The sequence below is a fragment of the Hypanus sabinus genome, chromosome 26 (assembly GCF_030144855.1).
Source record: "Hypanus sabinus isolate sHypSab1 chromosome 26, sHypSab1.hap1, whole genome shotgun sequence".
NCBI lineage: Eukaryota > Metazoa > Chordata > Chondrichthyes > Myliobatiformes > Dasyatidae > Hypanus > Hypanus sabinus.
Window position 1 is genome coordinate 31,439,630 of NC_082731.1, and position 23,277 is coordinate 31,462,906.

A 23,277-nucleotide genomic window follows, 5' to 3' on the forward strand; every position below is an offset into this window, starting at 1 on the left:
TCAATGATAATCTTCTGAAATTTTTTTTGCATGCCATAGAAATATTGAGTAGAAATTATCCTTGATTAACAAATTAGTAACAGTAATTATCCCTCCAGGGGCTCCACAACCTTGTCGTAGGGTTTGGAGGGTTGCACGCCTCAATGACCCAGAGGGCTACGTTGGCTGGAGTCAGGGCTTTATGCTTTGGCTCTTGGTGGGGTCACCAGTGCCAAACAGGTCAAAGGGTAGAGGCCAGACTAAGAGTGGTCCACCGGTCCTCGAGGTTCAGCTCAGGGCTGACAACCATGACTGGTAAAACAAAATTGTAACGGAAACAGCAATGAAAAATCCTTCTACAGCTGAGTGTGACGGTATTCCTGAGTCTCCACCCAGGACTTGCGTGACTGACAGAAGTGAAAACCGATGGGAAGCTACTGACACGATGAAGGAATCCCTGACATCGCCAGCGATGGAGGACCGTCATTGCTGCCCGAAACGCCAGCGGCTAACAGGCAGTAAGTAAACAATAATTAGGGACTTTACTAGGGAAGGAAATGATGAGTTCTGTCGCTTATTTATATGCATTAATTGCTTTACAGTTAATAAAAGTACAACAGTGACAGGTTGAAATAAATGAAGTATTTAGAACACCTGCTCAAAAATTATTAATATTGAAAAATAACATCATTTCCAAATAGTATTCTATTGTAAGCATTCACCACACAAACACTGATGTGTACTTCAGGTCTGCGAGCATTTCACTGAACAGCATCACAGGTTCTCACCTCTGACTAGCTGCTGCCAAGCCGGTGTGAGACATTTCCTGTGAAAACGCCTCACTGCTCTCGGGTTGTAGAAAAATCATTCACTGCTTCATTTGGCAGTACAAATAATCGTCCTGTTTTAGTATCAAGGGTGGGGTTTAAAGAATCAAGAGGGGCAGCTCTGCATGTCGTGTGCCAACGGATTTTTGTGGGTGCCATGTTGGGCGCACGTGCCAAGGGTTCGCCACCCCTGCTGCAACATATCCCCCCCCCCACTCTATTCCAAAAATCAATGTCTTAACATGCAGCTACCCCACCTTTCCTCTTACGTCTCTAACCCCTTCCAAGCTCTCTCTCCCCCTGTCTTACCCTCCCCCAGTCACTCCCCCTCCTCACCACAGCATCCTGGTGTCTGGGTGGTGAAGGTTTCCGAAGTCCCGGTCTGGCAGGGGGAGTCCGGGGAGACATCCCGGCCTAGGAGCCTGTGAAGGAGATGGAGGGAGGCAGGAACGTGAGAAGCTCCAGAGGATAGTGGACTCAGAAGATCTGCAGGAGACGGGATCTCCTCTCCTCCCGTCAACATGGCTGCAGTTGGCTACGTTTCAACATTCAGCTCCCTGGGCAGGACCTCAAGCGGGAGAACCATCAGCGCCATGTCATATGACATCATCATTATGTGCCGTGTCATATGACATAGGTGATCGTGGTCTATCCATGACCACGATTGTTCTTGGCAAATTTTTCTACAGAAGTGGCTTTTCATTGCCTTTTTCTGGGCAGTGCCTTTACAAGATGGGTGACCCCAGACATTATCAAAGTCAAAGTAAAACTTATTATCAGAGTACATACATGTCACCACATACAACCTGGGGTTCATTTTCCTGCGGGCATACTTAGCAAATCTATAGAATAGTAACGATAACAGGATCAGTGAAAGATCAACCAGAGTGCAGAAGACAACAAACTGTGCCGTGCAAATGCAGATAGAAATAAATAACAAGGGCGTGAAGTAACAAAATAAAGCGTCCTTAAAGTGAGATCATTGGTTGTGGGAACATCTCGATAGAAATGTAGTTAACCTCTTTTGTTCAGCACCCAGTAACTGTTCTTGAACCTCGCTCAGGGATTGCCTGCCCGGCGTCAGTGGTCGCATAACCAGGACTTGTGATCTGCACCGGCTGCTCGTACGACCGTCCACCACCTGCTCCCATGGCTTCACGTGTCCCTGATCCAGGGGGCTAAAGAGGGGCTACCCCTTGCCCAAGGGTGACCTGCAGGCTAGCGGAGGGAAGAAGTGCCTCACACCTCTTTTGGTGGAGACGTATCTACACCCCGCCACTCATGGCAGAACAATAACTTATTTACTGACAAAAAGGCTGGGCACAGGGCCTGCTATCTGGTGCATACAAAATACTCTGCAGATGCTGGGGTCAAATCAACACGTACAACAAGCTGGAGGAACTCAGCAGGTCGGGCAGCATCCGTGGAAATGAGCGGTCAACGTTTCGGGCCGAGACCCCTCGTCAGGACTGAAGAGGGAGGGGGAAGGGGCCCTATAAAGAAGGTGGGGGGAGGGTGGGAAGGAGAAGGCTGGTAGGTGCCAGGTGGAAAACCTGTACGAGGAAAGATCAAGGAGTGGGGGAGGGGAATACTAATTGGTGCACTTGGTAAAATTCCACCTTCACTCAGAAGATACTGGTGCAATTCCACACTGCCTTCACAGAGAGCTTCCCCACGTCAGCCATTGCTGCCCGGTTTGGTTAGCACCCTTTCACCATACAGTGAACTGCCAGGCCAGCAGAAAAGGTCTTTGGCTGCAGAATACCATCTCTGCAGGACTCGTACGTGTCCAAGACAAAGAAACATTGTGGACATAACCCACCCTGCAAACTGCCCTTTCCGAATGCCCCCTTCTGGAAAGAGTGATAGGGCTATTAAAACGAAAACTACGTGCCATTTTAAAAGTTACTTCCCCCAGGCAGTCAATCTGATCAACCATTATAGTTATCCCCACCCCCCACCCCACTCTATTACATCTGCTGCAGGGACTGCGGCAAAAATTACGTCGGCCAAATTGGGAAAAAACTACCCACAAGGGTCCACGGACATTAACTGGCTGTAAGGTGGCACGACCAACTTTCCCTTACCTCCACCCATGAAGGTCGGGAGGGGCACAACTTCCTCTGGGCCGCAGCAAAAGTCACGCAGAAACATGTCACGCAAGCGCTGTTTTCCGCAAACAAACGCCCAGACCTCAAACCTCAATCGACGGGCCAATACGGGCGAAATTCCCGACCACAGTGCACACGGTGCACGCCACACAGCCAATCAGCGACGAGAGTTCCACCCACATCACAACCGAGTTTCCGTAATGACAGCCAATCAGCTGATTGGTGGGTATATAACGGTCAAGCTTTCGAAGGATACACTACAATTAACGGCGTGCTGACGATGTCTCCCCGTATGGAACCGAAACATTTGCAAGTAAATTTCCAAGGTCGGAGAACAACTCAGCCCGATCATCTACTCCCTCAGTCTCTGCACTGGCAACACTTTAAACCACATTTTATAATGCTGGTCACGTTGGCAATACATCCTCGTATTTATTCCAAATCCATACTTTAAGCTCTAACTTTATATAATTCTTTATTCTCATAATCATTGAATGTTGTTTACTGTTGCGTGTCCTGACGACACCCCACAGCAAATCCCTAATACGTGTGAATGTTCACTGAGTGGCAACCGCATGAACTCGCTCCTGAACCGACCACACTGGCCCCTCCGTGGCCCAGTTCAGGGTTCGATGTGTTGTGTGTTCAGAGGCGGTGTTCTGCACTCCACTGTTGTAACGTGTGGTTATCTGAGTTGCTGTCACCTTCCTGTCAGCTTGAACCAGCCTGGCCATTCTCCCCCGACCTCTCCCACGGGGTGTTTCCACCCACAGATCTGCCGCTCACCAGATGCCCCTGGCTTTGTTTGTCGCACCATTCTCTGTAAACTCCGTTGTGCTTGAAAATCCCAGGAAATCACCGCGTCCAACACCGACAATCATTCCAATGTCAAAGTTACTTAGATCACACTTCTCCCCCATTCTGATGGTTGTTCTGGGCAACGACTGAACCTCCTGACCATGCCTGCATGCTTTAATGCATGGAATTACTGCCACGCGATCGGCTGACTAGGTATCGAGCGGGCGTACAGAAAATAAATTTGATTGTTGTTCTTTGATCCCCAGTCGAGGGCACATCCCTCCCCACCACTGGGAATATCTATACGAGGCACTGCCTCAAGAACACGGCACAGTAGCATAGTGGTCCAGCACAGCACTGTCGATGACCCAGGTTCCATTCCGGCCCCTGCCTGTAAGGAGTTTCCACCGAGACCACGAGGGTTTCCTCCGGGTGCTCCGAGCTGAGTGACGCACCGGTCGACAGGTCAATTGGTCATTGTAAATCGTCCTGTGAGAGTAGACCAGGGTTAAATCGGGGGAGGGGGGTCACTGGGGGTGTGGCTCCAAGGGTCAGAACAGCCTTATCCAGACGGTATATCAATAAATAAATAAACAGGTGGATAGACAGATAGAAATATAGATAGACAGATAGATATAGATAGACAGACAGATAGATAGAAATATAGATAACAGATAGACAGACAGAGACAGATAGACAGATAGATATAGATAGATAGATATAGATAGATAGACAGATAGATAGATAGACAGATAGACAGACAGAAAGACAGATAGACAGATAGATAGATAGACAGATAGATAGATAGATAGACAGAGATAGACAGATAGATAGACAGACAGACAGACAGATAGATAGATAGACAGATAGATAGACAGACAGATAGATAGATAGACAGATAAATAGACAGGTAGATAGACAGACAGACAGATAGATAGATAGATAGATAGATAGATAGATAGATAGATAGATAGATAGATAGATAGATAGATAGATAGACAGACAGAAATCTCCTAATTTAGTCCTACTCCACTCATGGGACAATTGACAATGACCAATTGACCTACCAAGTGGTATGTCTTTGGACTGTGGGAGGAAACCAGAGCGCCCGGAGGAAACCCACGTGGTCACGGGGAGAACATACAGACTCCATACAGGAATTGAACCTGGGACGGCTCTGCTGTAAAGTGATGTGCTAACCACTACTCTGCCGTGCCACGTATAATTTACATTTAATTTGTTCTTTGCTTGAGAATGCTGTGTGGATCTGACATGACGTCCCTGTGATGCTACTGGAACTATGTTCCCCTGTGCCTAGCAGCACCTGTGTATCTGTCAGAATTGGTATTTTTACCAAGAAAGCCTTCGTCTTGCGCACGCTTCATGCAGATTAGAACAATGCACAAAGCACTGAGGTATAGAACAAGGTTAAACAATAACAGAATGCAGAATAAAGAGTGCCAGAAATCCAAAGCAATGTTCACAAAATACTGGAAGAACTCCGCAGGTTGGGCAGCATCTGTGGAAAAGAGTAAACAGCCAACATTCTGGGCGGAAACCCAAGGTCCTGATGAATTATAGAACAATTATGATAGAAGGAGTGAGGGTCGTAAAGAGAGCTTTGGCCGACATAAATCAAGCTGTTGAGTACAGGATATGGGTTGTTCTGTTGTAGTTTTCTAAGACGTTGGTAAGGCCTGATTAGGAGTACTTTGTGCACCTACCGACAGGAATGAGATTTCTAAGGTTAAAAGGATCTCACCAGGACATGAGGATCTGCTGTAAAAGGAAAGATTGAATAGATTGGGAGTTTATTCTCCAGAGATTAGACGATTGAGAGGAGGTTTCATTGAGGTATACAAAATTATGAGGGGTATAGAAAGGTGAATGCACGCAGGCTTTTCCCACTCAGTTTGGAAGACAGGGGCTGGAGGTCAAGAGTTAAGGGTGAAAGGTGAAAGTTTAAGGGAAACAGGAGAAGAACTTCTTCACACAGAGGGTGGTGAGAGTTACCAGCAGAAATGGATGTGAGCTCCATTTCAACACTTAGGAGAAGTTTAAGAGGGGGACGTGGATGGGAGGGGTAGGGAGGGCTATGTCCAGCTGCACATTGATGGGACTTGGCTGAACAATAGGCTGAGGGGCCTGGTTCTGTGCTGTGCTGCTCATGACGCTATCTGACAATAAACTCATCTTTGACCCTGACTGGCTCTGGGCTCTGGACAAGGACACCCACGGGAGACACACACAGACCCGCTCCGGCAGAGGGAAGACAGAGACTCACGAAGGGGATGCCGGGAAGATCTTGCTCAGGGCGCAGTTGATGTGATCCACCAGCTGGTTGAGGTGGTGTGCACTCTCGAAACACAGGGAGAACGAGCCCTTCCCAGTATCGACAGCCAGCTGCAGTGGGGACGGAGAAAGACAGAATTACAGAGCACGGAAACAGGCTGTTTGCCCCCTCATCCATGCATGAGGCATACTATCTCACTCCCTCCTATCACACACTCCCGGGGTCAGACACAAAATGAATCTCCCTCCACACCGTCCCATCACACACTCCCGGGGTCAGACACAGAGTGAATCTCCCTCCACACCGTCCCATCACACACTCCCGGGGTCAGACACAGAGTGAATCTCCCTCCACACCGTCCCATCACACATTCCCGGGGTCAGACACAGAATGAATCTCCCTCCACACCGTCCCATCACACACTCCCGGGGTCAGACACAGAGTGAATCTCCCTCCACACCGTCCCATCACACACTCCCGGGGTCAGACACAGAGTGAATCTCCCTCCACTCCGTCCCATCACACACTCTCGGGGTCAGACACAGAGTGAAACTCCCTCCACACCGTCCCATCACACACACCCGGGGTCAGACACAGAGTGAATCTCCCTCCACACCGTCCCTTCACACACTCCCGGGGTCAGACACAGAGTGAATCTCCCTCCACACCGTCCCATCACACACACCCAGGGTCAGACACAGAGTGAATCTCCCTCCACACCGTCCCATCACACACTCCCGGGGTCAGACACAGAGTGAAACTCCCTCCCCACCGTCCCATCACACACTCCTGGGGTCAGACACAGAGTGAAACTCCCTCCACACCATCCCATCAAACACTCCCGGGGTCAGACACAGAGTGAAACTCCCTCCACACCATCCCATCACACACTCCCGGGGTCAGACACAGAGTGAAACTCCCTCCACACCGTCCCATCACACACTCCCGGGGTCAGACAGAGTGAATCTCCCTCCACACCGTCCCATCACACACCCCCGGGTCAGACACAGAGTGAAACTCCCTCCACACCGTCCCATCACACACTCCCGGGGTCAGACACAGAGTGAAACTCCCTCCACACCGTCCCATCACACACTCCTGGGGTCAGACAGAGTGAATCTCCCTCCACACCGTCCCATACACACTCCCGGGGTCAGGCAGAGTGAATCTCCCTCCACACCATCCCATCACACACTCCCGGGGTCAGACACAGAGTGAATCTCCCTCCACACCGTCCCATCACACACTCCCGGGGTCAGACACAGAGTGAATCTCCCTCCACTCTGTCCCATCACACACTCTCGGGGTCAGACACAGAGTGAAACTCCCTCCACACCGTCCCATCACACACTCCCGGGGTCAGACACAGAGTGAATCTCCCTCCACACAGTCCCATCACACACTCCCGGGGTCAGACACAGAGTGAAACTCCCTCCACACCGTCCCATCACACACTCCTGGGGTCAGACACAGATTGAATCTCCCTCCACACCGTCCCATCACACACTCCCGGGGTCAGACACAGAGTGAAACTCCCTCCACACCGTCCCCTCACACACTCTCGGGGTCAGACACAGAGTGATTCTCCCTCCACACCATCCCCTCACACACTCCCGGGGTCAGACACAGAGTGAATCTCCCTCCACACCATCCCCTCACACACTCCCGGGGTCAGACACAGAGTGAATCTCCCTCCACACTGTCCCATCACACACTCCCGGGGTCAGACACAGAGTGAATCTCCCTCCACACCGTCCCATCACACATTCCCGGGGTCAGACACAGAGTGAAACTCCCTCCACACCGTCCCATCACACACTCCCGGGGTCAGACACAGAGTGAATCTCCCTCCACACCGTCCCCTCACACACTCCCGGGGTCAGACACAGAGTGAATCTCCCTCCACACCGTCCCCTCACACATTCCCGGGGTCAGACACAGAGTGAGTCTCCCTCCACACCGTCCCCTCACACACTCCCGGGGTCAGACACAGAGTGAATCTCCCTCCACACCGTCCCCTCACACATTCCCGGGGTCAGACACAGAGTGAATCTCCCTCCACACTGTCCCATCACACAGTCCCGGGTGGGTTAGATACAGGAAACAACATACCTGATCCACATTCAATGGAGTGAGGTTCTGTATTTCGAGGAAGTTGAAGGAATTCTCGATCTGAAATATACGTTCCAGGGATTGAGTTACAGGTTGGGATCTGATCCAAGGATTCAGGAATTTCATCATCATCATTACATAAGACGTGGGCGATCTCAGTCTTTCCGTGACCATGATTGTTCTTGGCAAATTCTTCCACACAACTGGTTTGCCATTGCCTGCTTCTGGGCAGTGTCTTTACAAGACAGGTGACCCCAGCCATTAACAAAGTCAAAGTAAAACTTATTATCAGAGTACATACATGTCACCACATACAACCTGGGGTTCATTTTCCTGCGGGCATCCTTAGCAAATCTATAGAATAGTAACAATAACAGGATCAGTGAAAGATCAACCAGAGTGCAGAAGACAACAGGGGTCCAGGGGTTCAGGGGGTTTCTATATAGAATAACAGATCCTCGGGAGTTGGTTACAGGCTGGGATCTGATCCAGGGGTTCGGGGGGTTTATATACAGAAGAACAGATCCCCGGGAGTGGGTTACAGGCTGGGATCTGATCCATGGGTTCAGGGGTTTAGTTATAGAATAACAGATCCCCGGGAGTGGGTTACAGGCTGGGATCTGATCCAGGGGTTCAGGGGGTTTAAATATAGAATAACAGATCCCCGGGAGTGGGTTACAGACTGGGATCTGATCCAGGGGTTCAGGGGGTTTAAATATAGAATAACAGATCCCTGGGAGTGGGTTACAGGCTGGGATCTGATCCAGGGGTTCAGGGGGTTTATATATAGAATAACAGATCCCTGGGAGTGGGTTACAGGATGGGATCTGATCCAGGGGTTCAGGGGGTTTATATATAGATTTACAGATCCCTGGGAGTGGGTTACAGACTGGGATCTGATCCAGGGGTTCAGGGGGTTTAAATATAGAATAACAGATCCCCGGGAGTGGGTTACAGGCTGGGATCTGGTCCAGGGGTTCAGGGGGGTTTATATGCAGAATAACAGATCCCCGGGAGTGGGTTACAGGCTGGGATCTGATCACGGGCTTCAGGGGGTTTATATACAGAATAACAGCTCCCCGGGAGTGGGTTACAGGCTAGGATCTGGTCCAGGGGTTCAGGGGGGTTTATATGCAGAATAACAGATCCCCGGGAGTGGGTTACAGGCTGGGATCTGATCCAGGGGTTCAGGGGGTTTATAGATAGAATAACAGATCCCTGGGCGTGGGTTACAGGCTGGGATCTGATCCAGGGGTTCAGGGGGTTTATATATAGAATAACAGATCCCCCGGAGTGGGTTACAGGCTGGGATCTGATCCAGGGGTTCAGGGGGTTTATATACAGAATAACAGATCCCCCGGAGTGGGTTACAGGCTGGGATTTGATCCAGGGGTTCAGGGGTTTATATACAGAATAACAGATCCCCGGGAGTGGGTTACAGGCTGGGATCTGATCCAGGGGTTCAGGGGTTTATATACAGAATAACAGATCCCCAGGAGTGGGTTACAGGCTGGGATCTGATCCAGGGGTTCAGGGTGTTTATATACAGAATAACAGATCCCCGGGAGTGGGTTACAGGCTGGGATCTGATTCAGGGGGTTTATATATAGAATAACAGATCCCCGGGAGTGGGTTACAGGCTGGGATCTGATCCAGGGGTTCACGGGGTTTATATATAGAATAACAGATCCCCGGGAGTGGGTTACAGGCTGGGATCTGATTCAGGGGGTTTATATATAGAATAACAGATCCCTGGGAGTGGGTTACAGGCTGGGATCTGATCCAGGGGTTCAGGGGGTTTATATACAGAATAACAAATCCCTGGCAGTGGGTTACAGGCTGGGATCTGATCCAGGGGTTCAGGGGTTTATATACAGAATAACAGATCCCCAGGAGTGGTTTACAGGCTGGGATTTGATCCAGGGGTTCAGGGGTTTATATACAGAATAACAGATCCCTGGGAGTGGGTTACAGGCTGGGATCTGATCCAGGGGTTCAGGGGGTTTATATACAGAATAACAGATCCCCCGGAGTGGGTTACAGGCTGGGATCTGATCCAGGGGTTCAGGGGTTTATATACAGAATAACAGATCCCCAGGAGTGGGTTACAGGCTGGGATCTGATCCAGGGGTTCAGGGTGTTTATATACAGAATAACAGATCCCCGGGAGTGGGTTACAGGCTGGGATCTGATTCAGGGGGTTTATATATAGAATAACAGATCCCCGGGAGTGGGTTACAGGCTGGGATCTGATCCAGGGGTTCAGGGGGTTTATATATAGAATAACAGATCCCCGGGAGTGGGTTACAGGCTGGGATCTGATCCAGGGGTTCAGGGGGTTTATATACAGAATAACAAATCCCTGGCAGTGGGTTACAGGCTGGGATCTGATCCAGGGGTTCAGGGGTTTATATACAGAATAACAGATCCCTGGGAGTGGGTTACAGGCTGGGATCTGATCCAGGGGTTCAGGGGGTTTATATACAGAATAACAGATCCCCCGGAGTGGGTTACAGGCTGGGATCTGATCCAGGGGTTCAGGGGGTTTATATATAGAATAACAGTTCCCTGGCAGTGAGTTACAGGTTGGGATCTGATCCAGGGGTTCAGGGGTTTATATATAGAATAACAGATCCCCCGGAGTGGGTTACAGGCTGGGATCTGATCCAGGGGTTCAGGGGTTTTATATATAGAATAACAGTTCCCTGGCAGTGAGTTACAGGCTGGGATCTGATCCAGGGGTTCAGGGGTTTATATACAGAATTACAGATCCCCGGGAGTGGGTTACAGGCTGGGATCTGATTCAGGGGGTTTATATATAGAATAACAGATCCCCGGGAGTGGGTTACAGGCTGGGATCTGATCCAGGGGTTCAGGGGGTTTATATATAGAATAACAGATCCCCGGGAGTGGGTTACAGGCTGGGATCTGATTCAGGGGGTTTATATATAGAATAACAGATCCCTGGGAGTGGGTTACAGGCTGGGATCTGATCCCGGGGTTCAGGGGGTTTATATACAGAATAACAAATCCCTGGCAGTGGGTTACAGGCTGGGATCTGATGCAGGGGTTCAGGGGTTTATATACAGAATAACAGATCCCCGGGAGTGGGTTACAGGCTGGGATCTGATTCAGGGGGTTTATATATAGAATAACAGATCCCTGGGAGTGGGTTACAGGCTGGGATCTGATCCAGGGGTTCAGGGGGTTTATATACAGAATAACAAATCCCTGGCAGTGGGTTACAGGCTGGGATCTGATCCAGGGGTTCAGGGGTTTATATATAGAATAACAGATCCCCGGGAGTGGGTTACAGGCTGGGATCTGATCCAGGGGTTCAGGGGGTTTATATATAGAATAACAGATCCCTGGGAGTGGGTTACAGGCTGGGATCTGATCCAGGGGTTCAGGGGGTTTATATACAGAATAACAGATCCCCGGGAGTGGGTCTGGTCCAGGTGCGGAGGTACGTATGTTTCAGTCGTGGTCAGTGCTCACCTTCACAGGAACCCGGAGGCAGAAGAGACACATTCGCCAGCGAGTCAGCACCTGCAGAATGGCAAAAAAAATCTTTAATCCCCTTAGGAGTGTGTGATGGGATGGTGTGGAGGGAGATTCACTCTGTGTCTGACTCCGGGAGTGTGTGATGGGACGGTGTGGAGGGAGTTTCACTCTGTGTCTGACCCCGGGAGTGTGTGATGGGACGGTGTGGAGGGAGATTCACTCTGTGTCTGACCCTGTGAGTGTGTAATGGGACGGTGTGGAGGGAGATTCACTCTGTGTCTGACCCCGGGAGTGTGTGATGGGACGGTGTGGAGGGAGATTCACTCTGTGTCTGACCCCGGGAGTGTGTGATGGGACGGTGTGGAGGGAGTTTCACTCTGTGTCTGACCCCGGGAGTGCATGATGGGACGGTGTGGAGGGAGATTCACTCTGTCTGACCCCGGGAGTGTGTGATGGGACGGTGTGGAGAGAGATTCACTCTGTGTCTGACCCCGGGAGTGTGTGATGGGACGGTGTGGAGGGAGATTCACTCTGTGTCTGACCCCGGGAGTGTGTGATGGGACAGTGTGGAGGGAGTTTCACTCTGTGTCTGACCCCGGGAGTGTGTGATGGGACGGTGTGGAGAGAGATTCACTCTGTGTCTGACCCCGGGAGTGTGTGATGGGACAGTGTGGAGGGAGATTCACTCTGTGTCTGACCCCGTGAGTGTGTGATGGGACAGTGTGGAGGGAGATTCACTCTGTGTCTGACCCCGTGAGTGTGTGATGGGACAGTGTGGAGGGAGTTTCACTCTGTGTCTGACCCTGGGAGTGTCTGATGGGACAGTGTGGAGGGAGATTCACTCTGTGTCTGACCCCGGGAGTGTGTGATGGGACAGTGTGGAGGGAGTTTCACTCTGTGTCTGACCCCGGGAGTGTGTGATGGGACGGTGTGGAGAGAGATTCACTCTGTGTCTGACCCCGGGAGTGTGTGATGGGACAGTGTGGAGGGAGATTCAGTCTGTGTCTGACCCCGTGAGTGTGTGATGGGACAGTGTGGAGGGAGATTCACTCTGTGTCTGACCCCGTGAGTGTGTGATGGGACAGTGTGGAGGGAGTTTCACTCTGTGTCTGACCCTGGGAGTGTGTGATGGGAAGGTGTGGAGGGAGATTCACTCTGTGTCTGACCCCGGGAGTGTGTGATGGGACAGTGTGGAGGGAGCTCCACTCTGTGTCTGACCCCGGGAGTGTGTGATGGGACGGTGTGGAGGGAGTTTCACACTGTGTCTGACCCCGGGAGTGTGTGATGGGACGGTGTGGAGGGAGATTCACTCTGTGTCTGAACCCGGGAGTGTGTGATGGGACAGTATGGAGGGAGTTTCACTCTGTGTCTGACCCCGGGAGTGTGTGATGGGACGGTGTGGAGGGAGATTCACTCTGTGTCTGAACCCGGGAGTGTGTGATGGGACGGTGTGGAGGGAGATCCACTCTGTGTCTGACCCCGGGAGTGTGTGATGGGACGGTGTGGAGGGAGATTCACTCTGTGTCTGACCCCGGGAGTGTGTGATGGGACGGTGTGGAGGGAGTTTCACTCTGTGTCTGACCCCGGGAGTGTGTGATGGGACGGTGTGGAGGGAGTTTCACTCTGTGTCTGACCCCGGGAGTGTGTGATGGGACGGTGTGGAGGGAGTTTCACTCTGTGTCTGACCCCGGGAGTGTGTGATGGGACGGTGTGGAGGGAGTTTCACTCTGTGTCTGACCCCGGGAGTGTGTGATGGGACGGTGTGGAGGGAGATTCACACTGTGTCTGACCCCGGGAGTGTGAGATGGGACTGTGTGGAGGGAGATTCACTCTGTGTCTGACCCCGGGAGTGTGTGATGGGACGGTGTGGAGGGAGTTTCACACTGTGTCTGACCGCGGGAGTGTGTGATGGGACGGTGTGGAGGGAGATTCACTCTGTGTCTGAACCCGGGAGTGTGTGATGGGACAGTGTGGAGGGAGTTTCACTCTGTGTCTGACCCCGGGAGTGTGTGATGGGACGGTGTGGAGGGAGATTCACTCTGTGTCTGACCCCGGGGGTGTGTGATGGGACAGTGTGGAGGGAGATTCACTCTGTGTCTGACCCCGTGAGTGTGTGATGGGACAGTGTGGAGGGAGTTTCACTCTGTGTCTGACCCCGGGAGTGTGTGATGGGAAGGTGTGGAGGGAGATTCACTCTGTGTCTGACCCCGGGAGTGTGTGATGGGACAGTGTGGAGGGAGCTCCACTCTGTGTCTGACCCCGGGAGTGTGTGATGGGACGGTGTGGAGGGAGATTCACTCTGTGTCTGACCCCGGAGGTGTGTGATGGGACGGTGTGGAGGGAATTTCACTCTGTGTCTGACCCCGGGAGTGTGTGATGGGACGGTGTGGAGGGAGATTCACTCTGTGTCTGACCCCGGGAGTGTGTGATGGGACGGTGTGGAGGGAGATTCACTCTGTGTCTGACCCCAGGAGTGTGTGATGTGAGAGTGTGGAGGGAGATTCAGTCTGTGTCTGACCCCGTGAGTGTGTGATGGGACAGTGTGGAGGGAGATTCACTCTGTGTCTGACCCCGTGAGTGTGTGATGGGACAGTGTGGAGGGAGTTTCACTCTGTGTCTGACCCTGGGAGTGTGTGATGGGAAGGTGTGGAGGGAGATTCACTCTGTGTCTGACCCCGGGAGTGTGTGATGGGACAGTGTGGAGGGAGCTCCACTCTGTGTCTGACCCCGGGAGTGTGTGATGGGACGGTGTGGAGGGAGTTTCACTCTGTGTCTGACCCCGGGAGTGTGTGATGGGACGGTGTGGAGAGAGATTCACTCTGTGTCTGACCCCGGGAGTGTGTGATGGGACAGTGTGGAGGGAGATTCAGTCTGTGTCTGACCCCGTGAGTGTGTGATGGGACAGTGTGGAGGGAGATTCACTCTGTGTCTGACCCCGTGAGTGTGTGATGGGACGGTGTGGAGAGAGATTCACTCTGTGTCTGACCCCGGGAGTGTGTGATGGGACAGTGTGGAGGGAGATTCAGTCTGTGTCTGACCCCGTGAGTGTGTGATGGGACAGTGTGGAGGGAGATTCACTCTGTGTCTGACCCCGTGAGTGTGTGATGGGACAGTGTGGAGGGAGTTTCACTCTGTGTCTGACCCTGGGAGTGTGTGATGGGAAGGTGTGGAGGGAGATTCACTCTGTGTCTGACCCCGGGAGTGTGTGATGGGACAGTGTGGAGGGAGCTCCACTCTGTGTCTGACCCCGGGAGTGTGTGATGGGACGGTGTGGAGGGAGTTTCACACTGTGTCTGACCCCGGGAGTGTGTGATGGGACGGTGTGGAGGGAGATTCACTCTGTGTCTGAACCCGGGAGTGTGTGATGGGACAGTATGGAGGGAGTTTCACTCTGTGTCTGACCCCGGGAGTGTGTGATGGGACGGTGTGGAGGGAGATTCACTCTGTGTCTGAACCCGGGAGTGTGTGATGGGACGGTGTGGAGGGAGATCCACTCTGTGTCTGACCCCGGGAGTGTGTGATGGGACGGTGTGGAGGGAGATTCACTCTGTGTCTGACCCCGGGAGTGTGTGATGGGACGGTGTGGAGGGAGTTTCACTCTGTGTCTGACCCCGGGAGTGTGTGATGGGACGGTGTGGAGGGAGTTTCACTCTGTGTCTGACCCCGGGAGTGTGTGATGGGACGGTGTGGAGGGAGTTTCACTCTGTGTCTGACCCCGGGAGTGTGTGATGGGACGGTGTGGAGGGAGTTTCACTCTGTGTCTGACCCCGGGAGTGTGTGATGGGACGGTGTGGAGGGAGATTCACACTGTGTCTGACCCCGGGAGTGTGAGATGGGACTGTGTGGAGGGAGATTCACTCTGTGTCTGACCCCGGGAGTGTGTGATGGGACGGTGTGGAGGGAGTTTCACACTGTGTCTGACCCCGGGAGTGTGTGATGGGACGGTGTGGAGGGAGATTCACTCTGTGTCTGAACCCGGGAGTGTGTGATGGGACAGTGTGGAGGGAGTTTCACTCTGTGTCTGACCCCGGGAGTGTGTGATGGGACGGTGTGGAGGGAGATTCACTCTGTGTCTGACCCCGGGGGTGTGTGATGGGACAGTGTGGAGGGAGATTCACTCTGTGTCTGACCCCGTGAGTGTGTGATGGGACAGTGTGGAGGGAGTTTCACTCTGTGTCTGACCCTGGGAGTGTGTGATGGGAAGGTGTGGAGGGAGATTCACTCTGTGTCTGACCCCGGGAGTGTGTGATGGGACAGTGTGGAGGGAGCTCCACTCTGTGTCTGACCCCGGGAGTGTGTGATGGGACGGTGTGGAGGGAGATTCACTCTGTGTCTGACCCCGGAGGTGTGTGATGGGACGGTGTGGAGGGAATTTCACTCTGTGTCTGACCCCGGGAGTGTGTGATGGGACGGTGTGGAGGGAGATTCACTCTGTGTCTGACCCCGGGAGTGTGTGATGGGACGGTGTGGAGGGAGATTCACTCTGTGTCTGACCCCAGGAGTGTGTGATGGGAGAGTGTGGAGGGAGATTCAGTCTGTGTCTGACCCCGTGAGTGTGTGATGGGACAGTGTGGAGGGAGATTCACTCTGTGTCTGACCCCGTGAGTGTGTGATGGGACAGTGTGGAGGGAGTTTCACTCTGTGTCTGATCCCGGGAGTGTGTGATGGGACGGTGTGGAGGGAGATTCACTCTGTGTCTGAACCCGGGAGTGTGTGATGGGACGGTGTGGAGGGAGATCCACTCTGTGTCTGACCCCGGGAGTGTGTGATGGGACGGTGTGGAGGGAGATTCACTCTGTGTCTGACCACGGGAGTGTGTGATGGGACGGTGTGGAGGGAGATTCACTCTGTGTCTGACCCCGGGAGTGTGTGATGGGACGGTGTGGAGGGAGATTCACTCTGTGTCTGACCCCGGGAGTGTGAGATGGGACAGTGTGGAGGGAGATTCACTCTGTGTCTGACCCCGGGAGTGTGTGATGGGACGGTGTGGAGGGAGTTTCACACTGTGTCTGACCCCGGGAGTGTGTGATGGGACGGTGTGGAGGGAGATTCACTCTGTGTCTGAACCCGGGAGTGTGTGATGGGACAGTGTGGAGGGAGTTTCACTCTGTGTCTGACCCCGGGAGTGTGTGATGGGACGGTGTGGAGGGAGATTCACTCTGTGTCTGACCCCGGGGGTGTGTGATGGGACGGTGTGGAGGGAATTTCACTCTGTGTCTGACCCCGGGAGTGTGTGATGGGACGGTGTGGAGGGAGATTCACTCTGTTTCTGACCCCGGGAGTGTGTGATGGGACGGTGTGGAGGGAGATTCACTCTGTGTCTGACCCCAGGAGTGTGTGATGGGACGGTGTGGAGGGAGTTTCACACTGTGTCTGACCCCGGGAGTGTGTGATGGGACGGTGTGGAGGCAGATTCACTCTGTGTCTGACCCCGGGACTGTGTGATGGGACGGTGTGGAGGGAGATTCACTCTGTGTCTGACCCCGGGGTTGTGCGATGGGACGGTGTCGAGGGGGTTTCACTCTGTGTCTGACCCCGGGAGTGTGTGATGGGACGGTGTGGAGGGTGTTTCACTCTGTGTCTGACCCCGGGAGTGTGTGATGGGACGGTGTGGAGGGAGATTCACTGTGTGTCTGACCTCGGGAGTGTGTGATGGGACGGTGTCGAGGGGGTTTCACTCTGTGTCTGACCCCGGGGTGTGCGATGTACTTGCTAAAACCACACATGCCATTCCAGAAATATCAGCACACCCAGCCGCGGCCCCTCCCCTCTGCACACGGTTACCGTGTCCGAGCTGCTCTCACTCGGTCTCCACGTCAGTGAGGGGGGGCAGTGGGGAGCGCTGAGTTAGTGCGAGGAGAGCGAGGAGGAGAGGGGTCAAGAGCGGACCGAGGGGATATGTCGACAGAGTGGGCGATAGACGAGGAGAGAGGGTTGAGGCAGAATGAGAGGAGTGTAAGAGAGAGAGGTTTCGAGGAAAGGTGAGTGAGGAGCGGGCGGTGAGAAACAATGATTGCCCGGACAACAGGGGAGCAGGCTGGAGAGGGAAGGGACGGGGAGAGAGAGGATTAGAGAGGGAGAATGAGGGGGAGAGAGATGAGAAAAGGAGAGAAAGGGCAAGAGGGGATGAGAAGGGGAAAGAGGGAGAGATGGCGAGAGAGGGGAGAAAGTGGGGACAGTGTTGGGAGAGGAGAAAGTGGGAGAGAAACAGAGAGAGGAGCAGAGGGGGGAAGGAGGAGAGACGGGTGAGGGAAAGGGTTGGGGGAGACAGATGGGAGAGAAAAAGGGAGAGGGGGAGAGGGAGGGGATATGAGGGAAGGGAGAGTGCAGGAGAGAAAGGGGAGAGGGAAGGAGAGATAGGTTGAGAGACAGGGAGGAGAGAGATGGGGAGAGATTGGGGAGAGGGGGTGAGAGTGGGAAGAGGAGGAGAGAGGGTGAGGGAGAGAGGTGCAAGAGAGGAGGAGAAAGAGGAGGGGAGAAAGGGGACAGAGGGGAGAGAGGTGAGAGAACGAGGGAGGGCAGTGAAAGGGGGACTTGAAAGGGGTCTAGAGGGAGGATGGATGGTGAGAGGGTGGGGAGGGTTTAAGAGAGAGAGTGTGATTGACAGCATGGGCAACAGAGAGGCAGGGGAAGTGAGTGTGTGGGATGGAGGGGGAGAGGGGAAGAGAGAGCAGAGGGGGAGGTGGGACAGAGAAACAGGAAGAGTGTCAGAGAGAGGGAGCAAGAAAGTGTGAGAGAGAGAGGGGGAAAGAGCAAGAAAGAGTGGGTGAGTGGGGTGTGAGGGTGGAGTGAATGGGAAAGCGAAGGAGAGAGTCGTTTGTACAGCACAGAACCAGGCCCTTTGGCCCATCTGCTCCATGCCGCCTCGTCCCACTGACCTCCACACCCCTCCCACCCACGTATTTACCCTAAGTCTTCTCTTAATATTGAAATCAAAGCCGTATCCTCCTCCACCATGGGTGGCTCGTTCCCCACTCCCACCATCTTCTGAGCGAAGAAGTTCCCCCTCATATTCCCCTTAAACATTTCCCCTTTCACCCTTAACCTATGACCTAGTCTCACCCAACCTCAATAAAGAGCCTGCGGGCATTTACTCTCTCGATACCCCTCATAATTTTGTATCCCTCTGTGATCTCCCCTCAATCTCTTGCACTCCAGGGAATAAAGTCCCAGCCTATTCAACCTTCCCCTAAAACTCAGGTTCTGGAGTCCTTGTAAACTTTCTCGGCACTTTTCCGATCTCATTGACACCTGTCCTATCATTGCAGCGCACAACGCTTCACATTTGGTCTCACCGTCACCTCGTCCGGCTTCAACAGACCGCCCCATCTCCTGTACTCAGCACGTCAGTCTGTGAAGGACGGTGAGCCAAAACCTTTCTCTTCGACCCTATCTGCCAGTGACTCCACACTCATGGACCTGCATCCCTACCGCCCTCCTCACCCAGTAGGTCCTACCCTGGTTTGTCCTCCCACACCGCAGTGCCTCGCACTTGCCTGCATTAGATCCCTTCCACCATTTTTTCCGGCTGTTCCAGGTCCCACTGCAAGCTTTGATCGTCTTCCTGGTTGCCCAAAGTGCCCCGAATCTTGGTGCCACCTGCCAGTTTGCTGATCCGGTTTACCGGGCTGTCAATCCGGATCACAGATATAGAGGACGGACAGTACTGGACCCGCCCCAATCCCTGCAGCACTCCACCGATCAGAGAGGTGACCCTCTACGACCACTCCCTGGCTTCTCCCGCAGAGCCAGTTTACCACCTCACCCTGTTCTGACCGACCTCCCACGTGGGGCCTTGCTAAAGAGAGTGGGAGTCGGGGTAACAGAGGGGGAGGCGTTGAATGGGTTGTGGCGGAGGGGGAATTGAGAGACTGGGGTGTGGTGGGGGAGATGGGGTGAGGTTGGGGTAGACGGAGGGGTCTGCACTGTGCGCCTCACCATCACCCTGTCTTCCAGTCTGCCAGTCTTCACCTCCAGCTTCACTCGGCGCAGGGTCACCCGGTCCGGGGCAAAGAATTGGCGGATCCCATCTGGGAGAGAAATCAGGAGCGAGGGGAGGAGTGAAGGAGCAGAGAGGCAGGAGGTGATGAGTGAACGTTGAGAACTGGAGCAAAATCCAAGGTCTGCATTCAGGAGCAGGGGACTGCAGTTAGGAGCAGGGTCTGCGTTCACGTGCAGAGGTCTGCATTCAGGAGCAGGGGGTCTGCGATCAGGAGCAGGGTCTGCATTCAGGAGCAGGGGGTCTGCATTCACGTGCAAAGGTCTGCATTCAGGAGCAGGGGTCTGCGGTTAGGAGCAGGGTCTGCGTTCACGTGCAGAGGTCTACATTCAGGAGCAGGGGGTCTGCGATCAGGAGCAGGGTCTGCGTTCAGGAGCAGGGGGTCTGCATTCATGTGCAAAGGTCTGCATTCAGGAGCAGGGTCTGCGTTCATATGCAAAGGTCTGCATTCAGGAGCAGGGGTCTGCGGTTAGGAGCAGGGTCTGCGTTCACGTGCAGAGGTCTGCATTCAGGAGCAGGGGTCTGCATTCACGTGCAAAGGTCTGCATTCAGGAGCAGGGTCTGCGTTCATATGCAAAGGTCTGCATTCAGGAGCAGGGGTCTGCGGTTAGGAGCAGGGTCTGCGTTCACGTGCAGAGGTCTGCATTCAGGAGCAGGGGGTCTGCGATCAGGAGCAGGGTCTGCGTTCAGGAGCAGGGGGTCTGCATTCATGTGCAAAGGTCTGCATTCAGGAGCAGGGTCTGCGTTCATATGCAAAGGTCTGCATTCAGGAGCAGGGGTCTGCATTCAGGAGCAGGGGGTCTGCGTTCACGTGCAGAGGTCTGCATTCAGGAGCAGGGGGTCTGTGTTCATGTGCAAAGGTCTGCATTCAGGAGCAGGGGGTCTGCATTCACATGCAAAGGTCTGCATTCAGGAGCAGGGTCTGCATTTAGGAGCAGGAGGTCTGCATTCACGTGCAAATGTCTGCATTCAGGAGCAGGGTCTGCGTTTATCGGCAGTGTTCAGGAGCAGTACAGGGGAATTTCCACCGGCAGAGTTTCTCCCTGATTTGACCACACAACTTGGCAGGGACGGCCTCTGGGAAACACAAAAGGTCTTCGGAACACAAGTCCAGGGTGGTGTGGGGGGGAGGAGGGGTGTTGACAGACAGAGAGCAAGGAAGGGAGGCACAGAGACAGAGGGGGGGGGGTCACTGAGATGGGGAGGGGTGTACTGGAGCTAGAGGGGTGTAGGAGAGGGAGAGGAGTCACCGGGATGGGCAGGGAGAGGGTCCCGGTTTTGGGGAGGGAGGGGGTCACGGCGATGAGGAGGGGGGGTCACGGCGATGGGGAGGGGTGTAGGGGAGGGAGAGGGTCACTGAGATGGGGAGGGAGGGGGTCAGGGATGAGGAGGGGTGTAGGGGAGGGAGAGGGTCACTGAGATGGGGAGGGAGAGGGTCAGCGATGAGGAGGGGTGTAGGGGAGGGAGAGGGTCACCGAGATGGGGAGGGAGGGGGTCAGCGATGAGGAGGGGTGTAGGGGAGGGAGAGGGTCACTGAGATAGGGAGGGAGGGGGTCAGCGATGAGGAGGGGTGTAGGGGAGGGAGAGGGTCACTGAGATGGGGAGGGAGAGGGTCAGCGATGAGGAGGGGTGTAGGGGAGGGAGAGGTTCACCGAGATGGAGAGGGAGGGAGGGGGTCACGGCAATGAGGAGGGGTGTAGGGGAGGGAGAGGGTCATCGAGATGGGGAGAGAGAGGGTCACGGCGATGAGGAGGGGTGTAGGGGAGGGAGAGGGTCACAGCGATGAGGAGGGGTGTAGGGGAGGGAGAGGGTCATCGAGATGGGGAGAGAGAGGGTCACGGCGATGAGGAGGGGTGTAGGGGAGGGAGAGGGTCACCGAGATGGAGAGGGAGGGAGGGGGTCACGGCAATGAGGAGGGGTGTAGGGGAGGGAGAGGGTCACGGCGATGAGGAGAGGTGTAGGGGAGGGAGAGGGTCACTGAGATGGGGAGGGAAAGGGGTCACGGCGATGAGGGAGGGGTTCACGGCGATGAGGAGGGGTGTAGGGAAGGGAGAGGGTCACCGAGATGGGGAGGGAGGGAGGGGGTCACGGCAATGAGGGAGGGGTGTAGGGGAGGGAGAGGGTCACCAAGATGGGGAGGGAGGGGGTCAGCGATGAGGAGAGGTGTAGGGGAGGGAGAGGGTCACCGAGATGGGGAGGGAGGGGGTCAGCGATGAGGAGGGGTGTAGGGGAGGGAGAGGGTCACCGAGATGGGGAGGGAGGGGGTCAGCGATGAAGAGGGGTGTAGGGGAGGGAGAGGGTCACCGAGATGGGGAGGGAGGGTGTCACGGCGATGAGGAGGGGTGTAGGGGAGGGAGAGGGTCACCGAGATGGGGAGAGGGTCACGGCAATGAGGAGGGGTGTAGGGGAGGGAGAGGGTCACCGAGATGGGGAGGGAGGGAGGGAGGGAGGGGGTCACGGTGATGAGGAGGGGTGTAGGGGAGGGAGAGGGTCACCGAGATGGAGAGGGAGGGAGGGGGTCACGGCAATGAGGAGGGGTGTAGGGGAGGGAGAGGGTCACGGCGATGAGGAGAGGTGTAGGGGAGGGAGAGGATCACTGAGATGGGGAGGGAAAGGGGTCACGGCGATGAGGGAGGGGTGTAGGGGAGGGAGAGGGTCACCGAGATGGGGAGGGAGGGAGGGGATCACAGCGATGAGGAGGGGTGTAGGGGAGGGAGAGGGTCACCGAGATGGGGAGGGAGGCGGTCACAGCGATGAGGAGTGGTGTAGGGGAGGGAGGGGGTCACCGAGATGGGGAGGGAGGGAGGGGGTCACGGCGATGAGGAGGGGTGTAGGGGAGGGAGAGGGTCACCGAGATGGGGAGGGAGGGGGTCACAGCGATGAGGAGTGGTGTAGGGGAGGGAGGGGGTCACCGAGATGGGGAGGGAGGGGGTCACAGCGATGAGGAGTGGTGTAGGGGAGGGATGGGGTCACCGAGATGGGGAGGGAGGCGGTCACAGCGATGAGGAGGGGTGTAGGGGAGGGAGAGGGTCACCGAGATGGGGAGGGAGGGGGTCACAGCGATGAGGAGTGGTGTAGGGGAGGGAGGGGGTCACCGAGATGGGGAGGGAGGCGGTCACAGCGATGAGGAGGGGTGTAGGGGAGGGAGAGGGTCCCGGTTTCGGGGAGGGACGGTGATCACAAGGGGATGGCGATGGTGGTGGAAGCGGGGGGTGGGGGACATGGAGCAGGTCCGGGCGCCGGACAGACGCCCTCTCCACCCGCCCTCACCCTGTACATCGGCTGGGATTCCGCTGCGGTCCATGGCCGCTCTCTCGCTGCTCGGAGCTGTTCCTGGTGCTGACCGGACCTCCGAGCGCCCGTTGTCTCCCCGGCCGGCGCCGCCGTCTCTCCGCTCGGCCCCGCCGTCCCCGCAGCGCCGCTCCGCACCCTCCGAGTGTGTGTGTGTGTGTGGAGAGAGAGCAGCGGAAACGGCGTGTGGGCGTAGGGAGGGAGGGAGCGGGAGAGGGGGAGGGAAGAGATAGACAGAGAGAAGGGAGGAGGGAGGAACGGAGGGGAAAAGAGGAGAGTGGGAGGAAGGGAGAGGATAGAGAGGAAGGGAAGAGGGAGGAAAGGAGACAGGGAATGGAGGAAGGGAGGCAGAGAGAGATCTGG

The 23,277-nt window shown here is 54.8% G+C and overlaps 1 protein-coding gene across 1 annotated transcript in view; it reads right to left on the minus strand.

The window, feature by feature from the left end:
• The window catches only part of LOC132381733 (capping protein, Arp2/3 and myosin-I linker protein 3-like), a 58,157-nt gene extending 35,156 nt beyond the window's left edge, over positions 1 to 23,001 (minus strand). Inside the window, exons 1-6 of the mRNA XM_059951305.1 lie at positions 22,894 to 23,001; positions 19,563 to 19,654; positions 11,619 to 11,669; positions 8,121 to 8,180; positions 6,000 to 6,118; positions 1,143 to 1,228 (exon numbers count right to left, since the gene is read on the minus strand). Coding sequence (XP_059807288.1) covers positions 1,143 to 1,228; positions 6,000 to 6,118; positions 8,121 to 8,180; positions 11,619 to 11,669; positions 19,563 to 19,654; positions 22,894 to 22,927 — 442 coding nt within the window. The 5' untranslated portion in view covers positions 22,928 to 23,001. The remainder of the gene's footprint in view (positions 1 to 1,142; positions 1,229 to 5,999; positions 6,119 to 8,120; positions 8,181 to 11,618; positions 11,670 to 19,562; positions 19,655 to 22,893) is intronic.
• Between the last annotated feature and the right edge of the window lie 276 nt (positions 23,002 to 23,277).